Genomic DNA, 23,798 nt, shown 5'->3' with positions numbered 1-23,798 from the left:
ATTGCTTTCCTCATTGGGAGCCAAAAGACACTCACAGTCAAGCACAGTTCTTCGTGCAGAGTGTAATCAAAGATTGCTTTCCTCCTTGGGAGCCAAAGGACACTCACAGTCAAGCACAGTTCTTCGTGCAGAGTGTAATCAAAGATTGCTTTCCTCATTGGGAGCCAAAAGACACTCACAGTCAAGCACAGTTCTTCGTGCAGAGTGTATTCAAAGATTGCTTTCCTCCTTGGAAACCAAACGAGACTCTTAAGCGCAATTCTTCGTTGAGAGTGTCCTCATAGCATGCTGACGCAGGAGCGCTGCTTGGGCAAGAGGAACTTGTCCTCCTTGATCATGGGGGAGGAGGCGGGGCTGTTTTGCAGGGCGATCCAGCCGGAAAATGAGGTAGTTCGCATATTGCGCAAAGTCATCTTTGTCTTGCGGTCACCCTGCCCAGGCCAAGGCGAGTTGACCGTGGGGGCCAGCGAGCTTCGCGTCACGTTGGACACGGACCATCTGCAACAATGAAGAATAGTTAAATAATAGAGCAAAAGAGGGATACATAGTTCTTTATCAGAATAGAAGAATATTTTCAGAACAATCTAAGTTCAGCCGTTCTATAACGGAAAGGTGTAAGAATCGTTTATAACAGAACAATGGGAAATCAGTTTAATAACAACAAAAGAAGAACAGTTCCATAACAGAATACGAGAAGAATAGTTGCGCACACACACACACACACACACACACACACACACACACACACACACACACACACACACACACACACACGCGCACACACACACACACACACACGCCATCCCCCCCCCCCCCCCTTAAAGCTGGTTTTATTCGTCATGACAGACTTATTGCAGTTGTAAAATAAATCTCGTTGAAAGCCCCACATTCTGCAGGGCCATGGAGCATAAATCCATGTGTAAACCTACAGGACTTTCCGTGGCGCGTCCATTAACATGGGTATCAAAACATGCAGGGAGGAAACGGTCAGAATGTTCCACAAACACCGAAATTGAATGTTGAAGTGAGTGGGAATAAAACAAGGACATGTCTTCAGTGGTTATCCTGATAAATGTCAAAGAGACCGGCCTCAACTTACTATGATATTACATGTCAAATAAATCTGAAAAATAAAAGACACATCTACAGTATCTATCATAATTTACTGGAAACAGATCACCAGGACATTCTTTTGTATTAATCAAAGAAATTAATTTAAAAAAATAGCTGTTTGCAGCATGACCGTTAATCAAAGCTAATCATGCCGTTGACCTGCAGAGACAAAGATTGTGTCACACGTTATTTACTGTCAAGAGCACGTGATCAAAAAGGGCATGACCAGTTTTCGCATTCTTCTCCACCGCGAAGAAATCAAGTGCGTGCAACTTCGTATTTGAACACGAGAATGGGATGACTTTTTGGGAGTCATTACTGTCAGGGACAACTTTTGTTTGAAACAACTTCGCTTTTCATTCATGAACATTTTTTGTTTTGCATATGGGATCTTTCACATAATGTTTCTGTTTGCTTCAGCTTAGTTTCGCACAAACTTTACTCCATCGTATCCATGATCTTATTCCTGCACTCTTTTTACATTTAGTCAGGTTTTGACTAAATGTTTTAACATAGAGGGGGAATCGAGACGAGGGTCGTGGTGTATGTGTGTGTGTGTGTGTGTGTGTGTGTGTGTGTGTGTGTGTGTGTGTGTGTGTGTGTGTGTGTGTGTGTGTGTGTGTGGTGTGTGTGTGTGTATGTCTGTCTGTCTGTCTGTGCGTGTGTGTGTGTGTGTGGAGCGATTCAGACTAAACTACTGGACCGATCTTTATGAAATTTGACATGAGAGTTCCTGGGAATGATATCCCCGGATTTTTTTTCTCGATAAATACCTTTGATGACGTCATATCCGGCTTTTTGTAAAAGTTGAGGCGGCACTGTCACACCCTCATTTTTCAATCAAATTGATTGAAATTTTGGCAAAGCAATTTTCGACAAAGGCCGGACTTTGGTATTGCATTTCAGCTTGGTGGTTTAAAAACTAATGAATGAGTTTGGTCATTAAAAATCAAAGACTTGTAATTAAAATTATGTTTTTTTAAACAATCCAAAAATAATTTCATCTTATTCTTCGTCATTTTCTGATTCCAAAAACATATACATATGTTATATTTGGATTACAAACAAGCTCTGAAAATTAAAAATATGAAAATTATGATTAAAATTAATTTTCCGAAATCGATTTAAAAACATTTCATCTTATTTCTTGTCGGTCCCTGATTCCACAAACACATAGATACACTATGTTTGGATTAAAAACAAACTCAGTAAGCTAAAAAGAATAGACACAGAAAAGCGTGTTATCCTGCTCAGCGCGACCACTACCGCACTATTCTGCATGGCTTGTCGATTTCACTGCCTTTGCCACGAGCAGTGGACTGACGAAACTACGAAACTACGAGTATGTGGTCTTGGGGAAAAAAGCAGTGCGTTCAGTTTCATTCTGTGAGTTCGACAGCTTGACTAAATGTTGTTATTTCGCCTTACGCGACTTGTTTCTCTTTGATTTAGCTTAGATTTGCATTTAATTGTCCTTTCCGTTTCGAATTTTCTTTATCACTTTTCCGTTGTGTTGATTTGTGTTGATTTCCTTGCAAGGATTAATTTTCAGAGAATAGAAGCACGCAACATTTTATAAGCATGTGCAGCCCGCCCCCCCCCCCCCCCCCCATTTCTGTCCTTCCTCCCCCACTCATCAATCCTTTTTACATAGAGGGGGAATCGAGACGAAGGTCGTGGTGTGTGTGTGTGTGTGTGTGTGTGTGTGTGTGTGTGTGTGTGTGTGTGTGTGTGTGTGTGTGTGTGTGTGTGTGTGTGTGTGTGTGTGTGTGTGTGTGTGTGTGTGTGTGTGTGCGTCTGTGCGTGTGTGTGTGTAGAGCGATTCAGACCAAACTACTGTACCGATCTTTATGAAATTTTACATGAGAGTTCCTGGGAATGATATCCCCGGATATTTTTTTCTTTGTTTTGATAAATACTTTTGATGACGTCATATCCGGCTTTTTGTAAAAGTTGAGGCGGCACTGTCACACCCTCATTTTACAATCAAATTGATTGAAATTTTTGTAAAGCAATCTTCGACAAAGGCCGGACTTTGGTATTGCATTTCAGCTTGGTGGCTTAAAACATAATTAATGATTTTGGTCATTAAAAATCTGAAAATTGTAATAATTTTTTTAAATATAAAACGATCCAAATTTACGTTCATCTTATTCAACATCGTTTCCTGATTCCAAAAACATATAAATATGTTATATTTGGATTAAAAACAAGCTCTGAAAATTAAAAATATAAAAATTATGATCAAAATTAAATTTCCGAAATCGATTTAAAAAATATTTCATCTTATCCCTTGTCGGTTCCTGATTCCAAAAACATATAGATATGATATGTTTGGATTAAAAACACGCTCAGAAAGTTAAAACGAAGAGAGGTACAGAAAAGCGTTCTATGCAGCACAGCGAAACCACTACCGCGGTAAACAGGCTCGTCAGTTTCACTCCGTTTTGCACAAGCGGCGGACCGCTACGGTCATTGTGACAAAATGCAGTGATTTCAGTTTCATTCTGTGAGTTCCACAGCTTGACTAAATGTAGTAATTTCGCCTTACGCGACTTGTTTACATTTAGTCAAGTTTTGACCAAATGTTTTAACGTAGAGGGGGGAATTGAGACGAGGGTGTGGTGTATGTGTGTGTGTGTGTGTGTGTGTGTGTGTGTGTGTGTGTGTGTGTGTGTGTGTGTAGAGCGGTTCAGAGAAAACTACTGGACCGATCTTCATGAAACTCGACATGAGAGATCCTGAGTATGATATCTCCAGATGGTTTTTTTCATTTTTTTATAAATGTCTTTGATGACGTCATATCCGGCTTTTCGTGAAAGTTGAGGCGGCACTGTCACGCTCTCATTTTTCAACCAAATTGGTTGAAATTTTGGTCAAGTAATCTTCGACGAAGCCCGGACGTTGGTATTGCATTTCAGCGTGAAGACTTACACATTAATTAATGAGTTTGCTAATTAAAGTTGTCATTAAAATCGATTTTTCGCAAACAGATTTAAAATTGATTGCATCGTATTCTTCATGACATTCTGAATCTAAAAATATAATACATATGTCATGTTTACTCTTAAAATGTGATCACAATTAACGAAAATAGATTAATTAGTCCGTCGCGATATAACCTTCGTGGTTGAAAACGACGTTAAACACCAAATAAATAAAGAAAGAAAGATTAATTAGTCTTCCGATTAAAATTTAAGAAATCGATCCAAAAATGATTTCATCTTATTCTTTATCGTTTCCTGATTCCAAAAACATATAGATATGATAGGTTAAGTTCAGAAAGTTAACAAGAATACAGAAAAGCGCGCTTTCCTGCTTAGCACAATACGCTACCGCGCTAATCTGGCGTGTCAATATCACTACGTTTTGCACGTGGGAGGTGAGCGATTTCTTTCACGCGGGGATTGACGAAGCTGTATTGTCTTGGTGAAAAAATACAGTGCGTTGTATTCGTATTTATTTATTACATTTTTGTTAAGATAGAAAGTTAAAAGTAAATATTGTATGAGGTACTGTTTCAAGAAATTTAAACATCAAATACACATGCATTCAAAATCTGTTTTGAATTTAGTAAAACTAATATCCGGAAACATTCCTTTTCTAACAGAGTTGCACCATCATGGAACACACTGTCTGATGTTAAAAATGCACAAACTATTAAAACTTTCAAAAATCTGCTGGACATACAAAAACATATGACTGAGTCACTTTATTTGTACGATAATTGATATTGAGTAAATACGACTTTGAGCATGTTAATATGATTGACCTGCAACAAAGTTGATAATGAGATGGGACGCGGAAAAAAAGCCGTGAGGCTTATGGATACCAATCCAGTCCCTAACCACTACTACTACTAAGAAATAGAGAATACTACATGGCTTGCTGTGTCGTACCAGATTTACACGAGTTGTTTTTTAAAATATTGAACTGCGAGCGAAAGCGAGCTGTTCACTATTTGAAAAAGCAACGAGTGTAAATCTGGTACGACACAGCAAGCCATGTAGTATTCTGTTTATCCTACATACTGTACTTACGTGTATTTTACTGAAAATGTCTTGCAGACGAGGCAGCTAAATTGAAGACGCTTGTTTTGGAACCTCGATCTCTTCTAAAGCCTCGTGCAATCTATTACGTCAAAGCAAAGAAACGTCACTCTGAAAGTGTGGCGTGACGTGTTAGTTCTAAAGATTCATCGAGGGTAATTAGCGAGCGCAATTTTTGGACGTTTGTCTCGGTGACTTTGGCATCATAAGCAGTGGAAAAACAGGTCCCTGCCAGACTTGCTTGACATGACCTCATTTACATGATATACACACGTGTGATTTGAACGATTATTATCTCACGGGTGTCTCTCTCACGTATGTGGGATAAAGAAAGTTAAACTGATGTCGACTAGGGGCGCCTACACATACAACTTGTTGTGTCTTTCTTTTCCACGTGTGAAATAGACAGCCAACACCATGGTTGTGAAGTAACACAAACTCACAGTTTTATAAGCCGATGTGATTTAAATCGAGTTTATAAGATGTTTGAAAGTGATGATGCTGACAATTTAAGTATCCTCATTTTCTCTTCAACAACACTCCTCTTGGTTTTGAGTGGGTCTTTTGATCATACGACAACAAAAAACACACGTACACTGAGAATTTCTTATCTTCCTTTCTTTTTGCCTTTTTCTTCTTTTTCCTTGAGTAAGTGAAGGAGTTGGGGGATATTGGATTGGCTGACGGGTTTTTCTTATCTCTTTTGTTTTCCTTCTTATCCCGTTCTCACGTGAGAAAAAAATCTATAGACACTCTCAAATACAATTCTGTACGAACGTACCCGCCTTTTGAAACAACTTTAGGCGACGCGTCAATTTAAACAGACCATTGTGACCTAGCAGAATAAGCTTCCCCGACCAAGAAGCATACTTTCTCGGACCGACAGTAAACCAACACTATCACTTCAGAAAGAAGCCCTAGTTTCCTCCACCAGTGACCAATATACGAATGTTAAAGGTCCTTTCCTTCCATGGTGGATCATTGTGCAACACCAGATCCGTCCTGTAGGAATACAGTGGGACCCCCCCCCCCCCCCCTTCAAAAAAAAAACCACGTAAAATAAGACTCCCTCCCTGTCTCAGAGTTTCTGTGTATAACCTCCGTAAATTTACCCCCCATTTTAAGACTCCCTCGATCCTTTTTCAGATCTGATTTTCGCAGATGTGTGGAGGTCTTAAAAGGAGGGTTCCACTGTACAGCATCAATCCACATGGACACACATCAAAAGTCTAAAGCCTGGTTGCTCCCGAGATCCTGTGCAGTTGTTTTGTCTGAAATAATTTGGTGACAGAAATCTGCGAAATCACTGAATTTCTCATTCTTTAATCTCTGCGCAGGAAACCATCAGGATGTTGATTTTTGGTATGTATCCTAGTGGAATGATATTCTTAATTTTATCTGTGTCGGTGTTCATGACCGCCTTCACAAGAAGGAAGGCATCTTTAAATGGGTCGACCAGGTCAGCGTGCTACTCGGTTCTTCTCGATTTACCTTCTACTTCTCTTTACCACAAAATGACATGATTGCAGAGGGCCTCTACTTTAGGACTGACGACGTATTATGTACTCGGACGAAAGAGTTTTCCTTTCGCTCTTTGCTGACATTAGGGCTTCTCAGCATGGTAGTAGAAGAAATTAGAGAGCAGTAAGTTGAGTATAACAAAAAACAAGTCGCGTAAGGCGAAAATACAACATTTAGTCAAGCTCAGTCGCACTCACAGAATGAAACTGAACGCATTGCATTCTTTCCGCAAGACCGTACACTCGTAGCATTGTCTGTCCACCGCTCGTGGCAAAGGCAGTAAAATTAACAATCCAGAAAAGCGCGGTAGCGGTTGCGCTGAGGAGGATAGCTCAATTTTCTATAACTCTATTCTTTTTAACTTTCAGAACGTGTTTTTAATCCAAACATATATTATCTATATGTTTTTGGAATCAGGAACGGACAAGGAATAAGATGAAATTGTTTTTAAATCAATTTCGGAAATTTAATTTTAATCATAATTTTTATATTTTTAATTTTCAGAGCTTGTTTTTAATCCGGATATAACATATTAATATGTTTTTGGAATCAGAAAATGATGAAGAATAAGATAAACGTAATTTTGGATCGTTTTATAAAAACATAATTTTAATTACAATTTTAATATTTTTAATGGCCTAAGTCATTAATTAATTTTTAAGCCTCCAAGCTGAAATGCAATGCCAAAGTCTGGCCTTTGTCGAAGATTGCTTGGCCAAAATTTCAATCAATTTGATTGAAAAATGAAGGTGTGACAGTGCCGCCTCAATTTTTACAAAAAGCCGGATATGACGTCATTAAAGACATTTATCCAAAAAATTAAAAACACGTCTGGGGATATCATACCCAGGAACTCTCATGAAAAATGTCATAAAGATCGGTCCAGTTGTTTACTCTGAATCGCTCTACACACACACACACACACACACACACACATACACCACGACCCTCGTCTCGATTCCCCCTCTATGTTAAAACATTTAGTCAAAACTTGACTAAATGTAAAAACAAGTCGCGTAAGGCGAAAATACAACATTTAGTCAAGCTCAGTCGCACTCACAGAATGAAACTGAACGCATTGCATTTTTTCTGCAAGACCGTACACTCGTAGCATCGTCTGTCCACCGCTCGTGGCAAAGGCAGTGAAATTAACAATCCAGAAAAGTGCGGTAGCGGTTGCGCTGAGGAGGATAGCACGCTTTTTTATATCTCTATTCTTTTTAACTTTCTGAACGTGTTTTTAATCCAAACATATTATATGTATATGTTTTTGGAATCAGGAACGGACAAGGAATAAGATGAAATTGTTTTTAAATCGATTTCGGAAATTTAATTCTAATCATAATTTTAATTTTTTTAATTTTCAGAGCTTGTTTTGTAATCCGAATATAACATATTTATATGTTTTTGGAATCAGAAAATGATGCAGAATACGATAAACGTAATTTTGGATCGTTTTATAAAAATATAATTTTAATTACAATTTTCAGATTTTTAATGACCTAAGTCATTAATTAGTTTTTAAGCCTCCAAGCTGAAATGCAATACCAAAGTCCGGCCTTCGTCAAAGATTGCTTGGCCAAAATTTCAATCAATTTGATTGAAAAATGAGGGTGTGACAGTGCCGCCTCAACTTTTACAAAATGCCGTATATGACGTCATCAAAGACATTTATAAAAAAAATGAAAAAAACATCAAGGGATATCATACCTAGGAACTCTCATAAAAAATTTCATAAAGATCGGTCTAGTAGTTTACTCTGAATCGCTCTACACACACACACACACACACAGACACACACACACACCGTCACACACACACACACACACCGTCACACACACACACACACACATACACCACGACCCTCGTCTCGATTCCCCCTCTATGTAAACAAAAGGGGGGGGGGGGGGCGGCAAGGGTGATGACTGACTTGACCAAGCTTGTGATTTCTGCTTCCGCTCGCAAAATACCGCGGCGTTGGGTCAGATCAAACCGGCTTCATAATATGTTCAAGGTCTGTTTTCCATCGTTTTTACATTTAGTCAAGTTTTGACTAAATGTTTTAACATAGAGGGGGAATCGAGACGAGGGTTGTGGTGTATGTGTGTGTGTGTGTGTGTGTGTGTGTGTGTATTCCTTGTCGGTTCCTGATACCAAAAACATATAGATATGATATGTTTGGATTACAAACACGCTCAGAAAGTTAAAACGAAGAGAGGTACAGAGAAGCGTGCTATGCAGCACAGCGCAACCACCCCCGCGCTAAACAGGCTCGTTAATTTCACTGCCTTTTGCACGAGCGGCGGATTACGGTCATTGTGAAAAAGTGCAGTGCGTTCAGTTTCATTCTGTGAGTTCCACAGCTTGACTAAATGTAGTAATTTTGCCTTACGCGACTTGTTACATTTAGTCAAGTTTTGACTAAATGTTTTAACTTAGAGGGGGAATCGAGACGATCAACGAGGGTCGTGGTGTATGTGTGTCTGTGTGTGTGTGTGTGTGTGTGTGTGTGTGTGTGTGTGTGTCTGTGTGTGTGTGTGTGTGTGTGTGTGTGTGTGTGTGTGTAGAGCGATTCAGAGTAAACTACTGGACCGATCTTTATGAAATGTTACATGAGAGTTCCTGGGTATGATATCCCCAGACGCGTTTTTCATTTTTTCGATAAATGTCTTTGATGACGTCATATCCGGCTTTTTGTAAAAGTTGAGGCGGCAGTGTCACACCCTCATTTTTCAATAAAGTTGATTGAAATTTTGGCCAAGCAATCTTCGATGAAGGCCGGACTTTGGTATTGCATTTCATTTTGGTGGCTTAAAAATTAATTTATGTCTTTAGTCATTAAAAATCTAAAAAATTGCAAATAATGTTTTTTTAAATGAAACGATCCAAATTTACGTTCATCTTATTCTTCATCATTTCCTGATTTCAAAAACATATGAATATGTTATATTTGGATTAAAAACAAGCTCTGAAAATTAAAAATATAAAAGTTATGATTAAAATTAAATTTCTGAAATCGATTTAAAAACAATTTCATCTTATTCCTTGTCGGTTCCTGATTCCAAAAACATATACATATGATATGTTTGGATTAAAAACACGCTCAGAAAGTTAAAACGAAGAGAGGTACAGAAAAGCGTACTATGCAGCACAGCGAAACCACTACCGCGCTAAACAGGCTCGTCAGTTTTACTGCGTTTTGCACGAGCGACGGACAACGGTCATTGTGAGAAAATGCAGTGCGTTCAGTTTCATTCTGTACGTTCCACAGCTTGACTAAATGTAGTAATTTCGCCTTACGCGACTTGTTGTTTATTTATCCGGGAAGCTTTTTGTTTAGTCCCGAGCAACTGGCTTAGGAAGATTTTTGGTAGTCTTTTTGTCTGAGAGAGAGAGAGAGAGAGAGAGAGAGAGAGAGAGAGAGAGAGAGAGAGAGAGAGAAGAGAGAGAGAGAGAGAGAGAGAGAGAGAGAGAGAGAGAGAGAGATGGTGGTGGTCTAAGTAATTGTTATAGAGTACAGGTTCAATTAAAACAAAACGGGCTTGTGCACATAGAAGGCCTTTAAACTGGACACGTAAAATAGGAGACAAAAAAACACACACAAAAACAGGATCAATCAAAGATGCAAGCATTATTAGTAAAGAACACCAAGGTTTACTTTCCTTCTTTATAAAAACAACTGGCCTGGAGCATTTGGGTGGAGGGATGTTTTTGCTACTTCCATTTGTCCCTTCCATTTAAAAATGGCACAAAGAGATGAACTTAGTCATGGAAAGTGCTGTGGTAGAGAACACCACCCTCCCCTTTGGTTTTTGCTATTGGATGGAGAGGTTTGTCTCCTTTGATCTTGCATAATGAGTTAAATAACTCAGTCGTTCTTTGCTTTATTTACAGCAGGGTGTGCTAAATTCCTCCTTCGTTGTGCAAACATAGATAGTTCACTTCCTCCTAGGTCTTACAGTGGTCACTATGTAGACATTTCTGAATTAGAATTAAATAAATTCCGCATATCAAAGCAAAGCTATTGGAACATCGTGAGAATCATGCTTTAACTAACGTTCCAACTGATCAAGGATTTAAAAAATACCCACAAAAAAGGTAAGCTTATGGAACGTTCAATCATATACAAAAACAAAATATTCACAGAATGATGCAGATGTTATTAAGGAAAAAAAAGACGACCACAACAACAACAGTACATACAAACAAGAGTGATTGTTTTGCTTTCCTGGTACCTAACTTTCTTGTTTCTAGATGCATGTACGGAGGTTTAAACAGGAACGCGACGACCTCATGGTTTTACATCAGAAACCCTCAAAAATCACTGTCCACAGCCGAGGAAACGCATTGTAGTTGTTGAAATGTAGACCTTTGGAATATGACAGGACTCTCTCTCTCTCTCTCTCTCTCTCTCTCTCTCTCTCTCTCTCTCTCTCTCTCTCTCTCTCTCTCTCTCTCTCTCTTCTTCCAACCTCTCATTCTCACTCGCAACCTACCCCCCCCACACACACACACACAGACGCCACACATCTCTTCTCCCTTCCAACGCCCCCCACACCCTCCTCACCTGCTAACAGAAGCTCTGGATGACATGGAGTTGTTCCTGTTCATGGATTGGTTGCGCTTGCCGTTCAGCAGGCTCCAGAAGGCCTCCTGGAACCTGGTGGACATCAGGGAGTAAATGATGGGGTTGCCTGCCGAGTTCATGTACGCCAGCAGCCTGCTGATCCAGATAAGGTTGTAGTAGCCCTCCGGCCCCAGGCTCTGGATCTGATCGTCGGGGGTGAAGATCTGCCAGATGATGACGCAGCGGACGGGCACCAGGCAGACAAAGAAGAGGACGACAATGCCCACCAGCATCTTAATCACCTGCTTGCGTGACCGCTGTGTCGACATCCCGCCTACCTCCTTCATCTGAAAGCCGTTGAAAAACAAGGCTGACGACATTTTGAGGAGATAGTTGAGCGCTTGGATGTTGAGAAGGAAATTCCTAACAAAGGCTGCCAGATTTGAGATGGAAGGAATTTTGGATGAAGGGAGGGGGTGAGGCTAGTGGTGGGGTCGCGGTATCCATTTGAGACGAACACGTGTCATGCTGGAAGTGAAGTGTAATGAATGATTGATTCCATTGATAAAAATTGCACAGACCTAGATATCAATACTGGCGTACCCGCCTAGCCCTGAGAAAGATGAAACCGACTAAACAAACATTATATACAGAGACCTCGATATTAACACTCACGTACCCGTCTACTCCTGAGAGAAGCACCCGACTCATGATTGCCAGTATTAAGGATCCCGCTGAAAACAAACTTATCTACACAGACCCACACTCAGTACATTAAGACTGACGTACCCGACTACCCCTGATAGAAGCAACCAAATCCCTGAGTGCCTAGATGATGCATGTGTTAAGCCCCAAACTTATCTACACAGACCTACATATTATATTCAGTACATTAACACTGACGTACCCGTCTAATGCCGATGGAAGCACCCGCGTCCTTGAGCGCCTGGATAATACGGGTGTAGAGCCCCACACTTATCTACACAGTCCTAACTATTATACTCAGTACATTGAGACTGATGTGCCCGTCTACCCCTGATAGAAGGAAACACATCCCTGAGCGCCCGGATGATGCATGTGTAGAGCCCCAAACTTATCTACACAGACCTAAATATTATATTCAGTATATGAACAATGACGAACCCGTATAATGCCGATGGAAACACTCGATTCCTTGAGCGCCTCGATGATGCGGGTGTTGAGCCCCAAACTTATCTACACAGACCTAAATATACTCAGTGCATTAATGACGTACCCGTCTAATGCCGATGGAAGCACTCGATTCCTTGAGCGTCTCGATGATGCGGGTGTAGAGGCCGAGCAGAAGCAGCATTGGCAGGGCGAGGAAGAGGACGGACATTCCGATGATGTAGACATAGTGCCACGGCACCTTGACGCTCGTTGCACACACCTGGCACGGCGTACCTGGACAACCAGTTAGCGTCAAGTTTAGAGTCAACGCCACTATCAGTGTAAATCAAGTCGCTTGAGATCAAATTCAAATCAAATCAAATCAAATTTTATTTTACGAGGGTTGTGGCATAAGCAAAATAAGTGAGTTTTTTTTTAAACCAGCCCTCGCCCAGAGAGGAACTACTCTAATCACATAATGATATACACGAACATTGATTGAAAGCGAGTTAAAATTCCACGAGGGTAACCTCACAGGATTATATACAATCTTATCCTTATTCTTATTCTTATTGAAGCGATATCAAAACACAAATTCAATCTGTCGGCCTGAAACTAAAACAACAGTGAAAACCAGTCGTCCCCGAGACTACGTGTAGTGAGGCTTGGCTAGCCCAAATCCAATGACCGAGACGGATTGCGCTTGTCTCGGCAGAGCGTGCGAACGTTGTATCTACTATGTCTACACCTATTTTCTTTAATTCTGAGCACATTTTCATGGTAAACATGATATATTTATATACTTTTTTATTCAGGCGATAATAAATACAATGCAATCATGTGTAAATCCGTTGGTAAAAATTTGATTTGAATGATAACTTTAATGAGCAAACTAATGAATGAATGTTTAAGCGTCAAAGCTGAAATGCTACTCCATAGTCCGACTGTCAATTATTCCTTGACCAAAATGTCAATCTATTTGATTGAAAAATGAGGGCGTACCAGTGCCGCCTCACCTTTCACTAAAAGCCGGATATGACGTCATTAAAGACATTTTTTGAAAAAAACGAAAAAGCAGTCTTGGGGTGACATTTGAAAGAATGTGCATGTAAAGTTTCATGAAGATTGGTCCGAAAGTTTTGTCGGAATCATTCTAGATTTACACACACACACACACACACACACACCACCACCACCACCACCCTCGTCTCGATTCCCAGTCTATGTTAAAACATTTACTCAAAACTTGACAAAATGGAGAGAAAAAACGAACAGTCTTGTGGTTTGTGCGACCGTAACTGTTTTGACATGAGCACGTTATCCAGAAAGGGTAAATGTGGCGAATGAAATTGGTTTGAGCGCTCTAGCATCGTTAGTTTGTCAGCACAGGTAGAGGTCCATATTAATTCATATTAGGGGCTCTTCCTCTTCTCCATATGTTCCGCCGTGTCATTTTCATTCCTTACATCATTTTTCTTTGAAAATGGTAATATTTTTGGACAGCAGCTATTCTATTGTCTTAGCTGCTGTGTTTATGACGTTGCTAACAGTTCTGTGAGTGAAAATGATTAAATGTATATTGTGACAACCAGGAAGCCGCATCTGCTGACGCAGAAGGCGTACATGTAATAGGGTAAGCTTACATCGCAGAATTAATTTCGTAATACTATTTATAACTAATAGACCTACAGCGTAGATTGCAAACACGTTCAACCCTGTCACACGACCGTTTTAAAGCCTGCGTATGCCGACGTGTGGGACATTTGAATAAGTACGCTGGCGTACGTCGAATACGTTATGGGTACGTTTTGTATACGTTAAGAGGACGCTGAAGCACGCTGGCATACGTCGTAGTACGCTGACCATACGTCGAGAATTTTTGTGCATGCACAAAACTTTGCTGCGTGCTCAGCGTACTACGACGTATGCCAGCGTGCTTCAGCGTCCTCTTAACGTATACAAAACGTACCCATAGCGTATTCGACGTACGCCAGCGTACTTATTCAAATGTCCCATACGTCGGCATACGCAGGCTTTAAAACGGTCGTGTGACAGGGCCATAATGGCATCGCTTTAATATGGGAATTCCGGTAATAACTCATTTCTTGATGAACACATTTTCAAAATAAACATGACATAATTATGTCATGAGTGAGTGAGTGTGTGTGTTAGTGAGTGCGTGCGTGAGTGCGTGCGCGCGTGCATGCAAGCGCGCGTGCATGCGTGCGTGTGTGCTCTTTTTCTCTCACCATCAAAGAACAAGGTATCCTGCAGACTGGACATGACGCTGAACGGGACGGAGGTCAAGATGGCCAAGGTCCAGACGCAGGGCATGACCCTGAGGGGATGAGGTCTGTGACAGAGAGACAAGGTCCGCAAGGGACTGCAGATAGCGTAGTACCTCTCCACCGTGATGGAGATGATGATGAGGGTGGAGGCATGCAGAGAGGCGTGTTCCAGCGCTGGCACCAGCCTGCCTGTAAACACACAGAGTGAACAAATGTTAGTCGAGGGGTACAACGAACGATATGATGGCGTCCTTCCAACTGGACACACACATTGTTATTCATTGGTACGTTATTTTGCTAGAATGTATATGTATTTGATGTTATTTCAAATAGTATGTTCTTATGCATAGTTAATATGTAAAGCGCGGAGAGCATAGACTACTGTGGTTCGCGGTATATCATCATTATTATTATTACAAACACGGGATGGCTACTTCCGATGCAAACTTGGATTTTTGTTGTCACTTACGAAGGTCATATACGTAAAATCAAAAACAACACGAGTAAAGTTTAGGGTTGCAGCCCACGAGAAGAAGAATTGCAAGCGATTGTAAATGGAATAGTGAATTGGTCAATCGGCAACACGTACCTGAAGTGACTTTAGATCGAAAAAATACAAGATAGTTTGATGCATGAAATGCTTTAAAAAAAACACCACACAATACAAACATGCACACGAAGCTCCGACTACCTAAGCTTGTGATTAACAAAGTAAACAACAGAGACAAATAATTATGAGAGGATGAGGGATGAAAGCTTCGCTGCGCTCTCAGCTTCTTTCCTAAAAGCACTGCAGAGGAGGATTTACATTTCTTCTGCACTTTCTTGACAGTAATCTTTTGAAATGACTTAATGACAAAAAACATAGTTCTGTTCGTTAGCTCCAAAGAGCGAGGTCAAATATCGTGAAGCTTTTGCGCACGTGTGCGTAATCCTTTCTCGTCGGTTCTTGCAGATGTTAAACACACATTCATCTCATCTGACATGTTCTTAAATTTTGTTTTTTGTTTTTTGCCATCTCAGTTCTTATTCAGAGCTGACACAGTACTTTAAAAAAATCGTTTTTGATTATTAATGAGATGAGGATGATGATAATGATGATGCTATGGATTTCCATTACGGTTTGAGACTACGTGACAGGGCAGCACTCTGCGCTTATTGTCATAATATATCCGGGCGTCAACCAGGCCCGAGAACTGCTGAACCTGCACTGCTGTGTTGGCCAGGTTATTGCTAATCAGCGCTATCTGAACACCCTCAATGACGCATTCGTGAAGTGAATGACACTCGGCTGTGTGGTTCCAGCCTTCCCACAGGAACGATAGCAATTCCACTCTGGGTAGGAGCCGGCCGTAGCCCGAAAACCCCACATGACTCTGATGGGATTCGACCCCACGACCTTCCTGCCCAATGCACTAACCACTGCACTATGGGGGCGGTCATCTTATCTGAGATTGACTGTCCAAAGCGACAACAGGATGTACTGGTCTAGACATATTTTTTCTTAAACGCAAACAGAGGGGTAGTAGGAAATCGCGCAGACAAACGGGGAGAATTGTGATAATTAGATGGGGGGAGGGGGGTGCTAAACGTCCTCACAGGAAGCTTGCCTACTAGGGACATGATGATGTGCTCGATGGAGATTTGTGGTTTTTTTTGTTTTTTTCTGAAGGTTTTGGTAAACGCTGTGGTTTATACTTCCTTGTTCGTGTAAAGAATGTTTGGGTTGGTTTTCGTCAGTTTCCGTTCTTCCCTAAAACATCCCCCTCGACAACGACAACAATAACAACAGCAACGTCAACAGAAGCCTTAATTACTGTATGGCATCTCACTTTTCCCAGGGAGAAAGCAACAAGAAGTTTCAACAGGGAAACCTAACATGACTGTATGAAATTACACCACCTTACCTCCCTACACACACACACAAAATAATCTGTGGAAAACATTTCTTGGAGAAAATTTAAAAAAAAAAGAAAAATAGGGAAAAGGCGCTTTTACGAAAATTATTCCTATTCTTGCATAGTTGTGTTGTTGTACGTGTCAAAAGATATATATAAAAGATGCATTCCTCCCCGCGAAACCAACCATGTGTACAATAACCCATCTGTCCAGGCTGTTAAGGGATGAGAGCATCTTTCCACTTTGACGCAAACCAAAACTGAATAGCAAGGCACGGTGTTTTCTGCACGGAGTGTGGATTTTGTTCTGCTTCGTACATTGACACAGGTGTTCCTTACGAAATAAATTTGGCACACACAATAAATTCCACTTTGCACAGAAATCAGCCATGCTGCAGACTTTTGGTTTGTGTGCAAGTGGAGATAAAAGCCTGAATGAATCCATGTTGATTTGCACGGTGGTCTACACTGGAGGAAAGATATCTTTAACTCCTATCACGCAAGGCTACGAAAGAGGAAAAACTCAAAAATTCATTGAAAAATCAATTAGATCATTACTTTTCCCTGACCCGTGAAATTGACATGCAGGACATTTCTCCGACGTTTTTGCAATTACGAATTGATAGCACACACCAAAAAAGAAAACAAACCAAAATGTTATATATTAAAAAAAAATGTTTAAACATTCAGCTGCCGAATTGCTTGTCGTACGACACATCTTTTTGCAGCTTCTCGAGAAGAAAATCACCATCTGTTCCATCTTGAAAACATATTTGAAGTACGACTAGGGATCCTTCAACTTCCTATTCTGCTGTTTTCTGATGCAGTCGAACCTCTCTATAACGACCACCCAAGGGACCGACCAAAAGTGGTCGTTATAAAAAAGTGAATTATATATGTTACAGTAAATTCTCGAAACTAGAAAATTTGCGAAATCCCTGAATATTTCAGTAAATTAATATTTTGTGAATTTCCTGTTTCACTCCGGGATTTCACAAATGTCGTAAAAATTCTAGGAAATTTGCGAATGTCCTGAAAAGAGCATGCCATTTTTTTCACAAATTTACTGAACAGTGAAAAACGTTTCAGTAAATTTGTAAAATTCTTACAATAAAAAATTAAAAAAGAGTTCGTTTTCTTTATTTTACATTGTGATTTTGATAGATTTACTGTTAGAAGAAAAAGAAAGTTGATTTGAGCATGATTTGAACCGAACATCTTCAATTTTTGGGTCCGACACACTATCGACCCGCCACGCCAGCCACATGAAAGGAAAGTGAAAAGAAATCATAAGATGTTTGTGGTGTTGGGATCACAAAAACTCATGTAAAAACAGCTCACACCTGAACTACCAAGTCTGACAGACCATAAGCCTTTGCAGTTCAGTCCGCGCTTGGTACATTTTGCTGATAGGCAGCCCAACAGGATGGCAGGCAATGCAGATGTTGAACTGAAGTTCACCACAGAACTTTTCAGACAACATATTGTTTAATCCCAAAGTCGGAATATAACAAGATTGTATCGCCGTATCGCCGGCATATCTCTCTGACCGGGTGCATAATTACTGCGCGGAATCTATCAAAATAAGAATACAGAGTTGGGACAGAGAGATGAGTGTCATAATGTACCTTTTAATGTACTCGTTCAAATTTTATGTTAAACATTTTAGGAAACATGACAGTATAAGAGAGAGAGAGAGAAGAGAGAGAGAGAGAGAAAAATATGTGTGTTTAACTTGCATTAATATAAGGAAACCAGAATCATTAAATGGTTCACAAGCAACCAACAATGCACTTGTTTCCCTTCAAATGTGTTTCAGTAAATTTGCGAATTTCCTGCCCCTTGAAAACAGGAAATTCGCAAATTTCCTAGAATTTTTAGGAAATTTGTGAAATCCCTGAGTGAAACAGGAAATTCACAAATTTACTGAACTTTTCAGGGATTTCGCAAATTTCCTGGTTTTGAGAATTTACTGTAACATATATATAGAAAAAACAAACTTGGGTGTCCTTTTGGAATAGTCGTTATGGACAGGTGGTCGTTATCGAGAGGTACATTCCTTCTCGTGTTATCGATGATGTTCCCTACCACAGATATGTTCACGCGGTTTTCCATGATATTTTACTTTGATCACGGTTCCTCTCGAAAACAGAGCACTAACATCAAGATGTTCTGGTTTTGTTTAATTTATATAGGTTTTTACATTTAGTCAAGTTTTGACTAAATGTTTTAACATCGAGGGGGGAATCGAGACGAGGGTCGTGGTGTATGTGCGTGTGTCTGTGTGTGTGTGTGTGTGTGTGTGTGTAGAGCGATTCAGACTAAACTACTGGACCGATCTTTATGAAATTTGACATGAGAGTTCCTGGGTATGAAATCCCCAGACGTTTTTTTCATTTTTTTGATAAATGTTTTTGATGACGTCATATCCGGCTTTTCGTGAAAGTTGAGGCGGCACTGTCACGCCCTCATTTTTCAACCAAATTGGTTGAAATTTTGGTCAAGTAATCTTCGACGAAGCTCGGACTTCGGTATTGCATTTCAGCTTGGTGGCTTAAAAATTAATTAATGACTTTGGTCATTAAAAATCTGAAAATTGTAAAAAAAAATAAAAATTTATAAAACGATCCAAATTTACGTTTATCTTATTCTCCATCATTTGCTGATTCCAAAAACATATAAATATGTTATATTCGGATTAAAAACAAGCTCTGAAAATTAAATATATAAACATTATTATCAAAATTAAATTTACCAAATCAATTTAAAAACACTTTTATCTTATTCCTTGTCGGTTCTTGATTCCAAAAACATATAGATATGATATGTTTGGATTAAAAACACGCTCAGAAAGTTAAAACGAAGAGAGGTACAGAAAAGCGTGCTATCCTTCTCAGCGCAACGAATACCCCGCTCTTCTTGTCAATTCCACTGGCACTGTCTTTGCCACGGGCGGTGGAGTGACGATGCTGCGAGTATACGGTCTTGCTGCGTTGCGTTGCGTTCAGTTTCATTCTGTGAGTTCGACAGCTACTTGACTAAATGTTGTATTTTCGCCTTACGCGACTTGTTAGTTCTATTGTCAATATTCTAAATGTATGTTTATTGTTCTTGTTTATGTATCAATTGTCAACTCATTGTTTTCATTGGGCTTGAAATCGTGCTACGTGCACTTTTTTGTAAGCCTTAGGAACTTATACACTTCAAACCTATCTTGTTTTTTTTCTTCTTCTTCTTCGGAACTGTTGTTTCTTTCTTTCTTTCTTTCTTTCTTTCTTTCTTTCTTTCTTGTTGCTTTTTCTTCTTCTTTTTCCTGTTATTGTTGTTGTTGTTCCCTCCTCTGTGTCTTCTATTTGTATTCACAAGATTAAATGGTTCGCTGCTGGGGCCAAATTACTATTTCAAACAGTCGTAACAACATAGCAAGCTATGCCAGAGTTATGTGTTAGATATGGATGTTTCCGCTTCAGATGCAGACCAACACCATTCGTTCATTAAATGATAATGGTGGGCAGAAAAGCAGGAAAATCCTAACTTCCGGTTCAAGAAATTAAGAAAGAACTCCACTGTTCCTGATTGGAGAAGTCATCAACAAAATACCTCAGATGTGGATCTTTTCTGAATAATCATTTACACTTCTGTGCGCGCCTCTGTATTAGTAGAAAGAATACAGTTTCCTGTTTTTCCTTTCAGGCGTCGGAAGTCTTGGAGTGTTCGATCTTTCTAATCTTTGCCAACTAAAATGAATTTATTGAAACGGACCAAAGGAACCTTACGCATTACTTTGAAAATAAGAAACAATGAAACCGTTATTATTCAGTATTGAATTCCATTCCCTCGCTTTTCATCCCCTCCCCCCTAATCCCCCCCCCCACCCCCCTCCCTGCACTCGGCCCTCCCGATACCCTTTCTGGCTCGTATTTTACAAAGAGCCATCCAAAAGTATGTGCGCGAGTATGGGTCGTTACTTTTGCCGGGTACTGTACTGTACATTGACGAAGTGATCCTTCAGCATTGTTATGTTGCACTAACCTTTACTTCCAGCCGAAAATATCCGTTCCTGTCAGTCACGACTGCGCTTCTGTGACGACTCGACGGGAAATCTGAGTTTACACTCTATAGTCTGCTGGCTTCAGCAGTACTTGCGAAATTGACGTTTTAAGTGTACTCCCAAGGTCTTCCTCTTTCGTTTCTCTTTATAGTTGAGACGAAATAAGGGTAAGGCTGTAAATATTTGTTTCATCGATCGCTCAAAGCCACCTTCTTTCTCGTATAAACGATCATGTAAAACACATGAGATAGTTCAAGGTTTTTTCATGAGATAGTTCAAGATTTTTACATGAGATAGTTCAAGGATTTTACATGAGATAGTTCAAGGTTTTTACATGAGATAGTTCAAGGTTTTTACATGAGATAAGAGCATCCTTCCACTTGGGCACACCCCCAGAATCAAGAGTCTGGCTGCCGGATGCGCAGGCTGGATTGTTTTTTTTTGTTGCGTCTTTGTTGCGCTATCAATTGTGAAACTGAAAAATATGACAGTCAGCAAAAAATATAATATTTATTGTAAAAAATGTCACTCTGTGCAGAAAACAGCCACGCTGAATATTTTTGATGTATGGCCTACTGAAAGTCTGGACAGCTATGTGGTGGTGTAGATGATTACACAAACGGGACGGATAGTACCTTTAAAGGTAAATTTGTCAGCGCAGGATAAACAGCGACAGTAAACGCTTGTCTTTTATTTCCCAGATATAGCTGTTTGAACTGTTTGCTTATGACCCCATTATTCTTTAACAGTAGTTATCTTAAATTTCTTGTAGAAAACGTTACCTATCTTCTTTAGTAAAGCACGTTGTAGGTGTTTTGAATTTGCATATATGACTTTAAGGTACTATTCACATACTTCAAAAACTGGAATCAATAATGGTACCTGTATTTAGTCGAACTTTTTGAAATGTCCAGTCAATATAACACTTACCTCGACAGTACTATTCTTGCACATTATCTATTATAGGCCGAAAAAATTGGACAAAACGCTGAGTGGGTACAATTATCTCCCATAACCATGCGCCACCGTGGATCCCAAGCACTGTCCGAGTGCTTCCCCCTTACAGGATGTAGGTGGCGCGTCCTCTTTCTTTTTTCGCGCGTGTCAGACCGGCTGTGTTTCTGCTACGCTCCCGGATTATTTTGGACTAAGAGGCTTCTTTTCTGTGTGGACTATCACCTGTTGGATTATTGTGTGTTATTCCACTTCTGGCTTGAGGCTACGTTGTGTTTCCTTCAACTTGTGCCTCCGTTTTTGTGTGGCGGACTCGGCGTGCCTCCCGTCCTACTTCGTGGTGACCGGTCGTCTGCTTCTCGTTTCGCCGCATTCACTTGAGTATTGACCTAAATTTTCTTTGAATTTTGTTAATTCTCGGTCTTTAAGGGTACGTACAGGGCGAGGTAGGATGTCTCGTCCTGTTTTGGGCTCTGGTTCTACGGAACCAGAGTCTGCCGGGGGCAACCCTTCTCCGGGCGCCCAGCGTCATGTTTTACGCACGGAGAAGGGGATCTTTCGGCGCTCCGACTCTCCCTCCCCAAACGCTTTGCGTTTGCGGCGAGGGAGGGCGGAGAAAGCCTGTTTGAGCAAGCTCAATGCGAGCTTGCTCAAACAGGCTGGGCTTGAGCCTGGGACTTCGGGCGGGGCTGCGCCGTCGAAGGTTCGGGGAAGGTCGAGGGGAAAGAAAAAGCTTCTTTCTCCTTCTCCTTCAGTGGAACAAGCTTCCCCCCCTTCGACGCCGTTGTCCGGCCCTCAGTCTCAGGCTTCAGCTCCTCCCGGTTTCAAGCCTGGGGGGAAGGTTTCCTTCTCCTCCCTGGCTCGAATCCGGGGGCAGGTCGATTCCCAACCCTCTTTGGGGGTTGGTGAATCCGATCTAGGGGCTACTGGAGAGACTCAGGTTTTGACAGCCAACGGCCATACCACGTTGTAAACACCGGTTCTCGTCCGACCACCGAAGTTAAGCAACGTCGGGCCCGGTTAGTACTTGGATGGGTGACCGCCTGGGAACACCGGGTGCAGTTGGCATTAAAATCTTCCTTTTCCGGTGCCTCTCCTGTGCCCTCCTCGGTTTCCACCGCTGTGGAAGCCAGGAGGGACACGGGTCCTCCTCTGAACTCCCTCGCTGGGTCGTCTGCTGCTGTTTCGACAGTAGTTTCGGCCTCCTGGGGGGGGAGATCGGAGGAGATGACGGGGTCTCTGAATTCCCTCCCCGCTGGGGTTGGGATGCGAATTGACCCCGTTCAGGGCGGTCCTGTGGGGGCAGGGGTTTCAGGCTTCGTGCCTACGACCACTGCTACTACGGTTCCCTCTGACGTCCGTGTGACTGGTGGCTGTCCCTCTATGAAACGCTCCGGCCGACTAGTTACTGGACGTGGAGGTGTTCGACAGAACGTGGTACTTCTGTCGAATGGTCAGGGCGACGGGAACATTGTTTCTGTTGCTCAGACCGACACCTCCGACCGGACCGTCTTGACCCCACGCCATTCCTTAGCGTCTGGTGTTCGGGTGACGGATGGTCCGGACCAAGGGTCCGGAACGTTCCAGGCTTACGGGTCGGGATCGAACCGGACCCACGGGTCCCGACTGGACTTGACCTCCGGGTTTGGTCCGGACGGGACCCATGGTACGGGACCGTACCGGACCGGTGCGGGACAGTACCTCTGGCCCTTCCCGGACCTACGGGTCCGGATGGTACGGTACGGGACCAGTGGTTCGGTCGGGACCGGACCACCCGACCACCTCTGTTGGTCTGGGTGGTCTGGCACCGAACCGGAACACACCGGACCACCGGACCTACGGGTCCGGATGGTACGGTACCGGACCAGTGGTCCGGTCGGGGCCGGACCACTCGACCACCTCTGTTGGTCCGGGTGGTCTGGCACCGAACCGGACCATGCCGGACCTACGGGTCCGGATGGTACGGTATGTCCACGTCCGACCGAGCCACCCGAACACTTCTGTGGGTACGGATGGTTCGGTACCGAACGGGACCTCCGGATGCTACGGGACCGGACCGAACCTACGGGTTCGGATGGTCCGGTACCGGACCAGTGGTCCGGTCCGAACCGGACCAGTGGTCCGGTCCGAACCGGACCACCCGACCACCTCTGTTGGTCCGGATGGTCTGTCACCGAACCGGACCATACCGGACCTACGGGTCCGGATGGTACGGTAGGTCCACGT

At 41.8% G+C, this 23,798-nt stretch overlaps 1 protein-coding gene and 1 non-coding gene across 2 annotated transcripts; one reads left to right on the top strand and one right to left on the bottom strand.

The window, feature by feature from the left end:
• Nucleotides 1–278: 278 nt before the first annotated feature.
• On the bottom strand, nt 279–16,112 carry LOC138983154 (pyrokinin-1 receptor-like). The gene is made up of 6 exons (XM_070356562.1): nt 16,040–16,112; nt 14,631–14,858; nt 12,506–12,675; nt 12,158–12,196; nt 11,251–11,597; nt 279–498 (listed from the first exon to the last, which is right to left on the bottom strand). The coding sequence occupies exons 1-6, from the start codon at nt 16,110–16,112 to the stop codon at nt 279–281; spliced, it is 1,077 nt and encodes a 358-aa protein (XP_070212663.1).
• Nucleotides 16,113–22,521: 6,409 nt separating this feature from the next.
• Nucleotides 22,522–22,640, top strand: LOC138983419 (5S ribosomal RNA). Its single transcript, XR_011461154.1, has one exon. It is a non-coding gene; the product is annotated as a 5S ribosomal RNA (ribosomal RNA).
• Nucleotides 22,641–23,798: the final 1,158 nt, after the last annotated feature.

This window comes from Littorina saxatilis, linkage group LG12 (assembly GCF_037325665.1).
Source record: "Littorina saxatilis isolate snail1 linkage group LG12, US_GU_Lsax_2.0, whole genome shotgun sequence".
In the NCBI taxonomy this organism is placed as follows: Eukaryota; Metazoa; Mollusca; class Gastropoda; order Littorinimorpha; family Littorinidae; genus Littorina; species Littorina saxatilis.
The sequence above is the reverse complement of the archived record's forward strand: the minus strand, read 5'-3'. Positions and strand labels throughout refer to the sequence as shown.

What these genes read in the sequence shown, in the direction of transcription:
- LOC138983154 (XM_070356562.1), bottom strand. Translation starts at nt 16,112, where the DNA reads ATGACCGCCCCCATAGTGCAGTGGTTAGTGCATTGGGCAGGAAGGTCG. An exon ending in TCGAATCCCATCAGAGTCAT is followed by an intron (nt 14,859 to 16,039) that starts GTGGGGTTTTCG and finishes GTGTGTTTACAG; the next exon opens with GCAGGCTGGTGCCAGCGCTG. An exon ending in TCCAGAGCTTCTGTTAGCAG is followed by an intron (nt 499 to 11,250) that starts GTGAGGAGGGTG and finishes TCATTGTTGCAG; the next exon opens with ATGGTCCGTGTCCAACGTGA.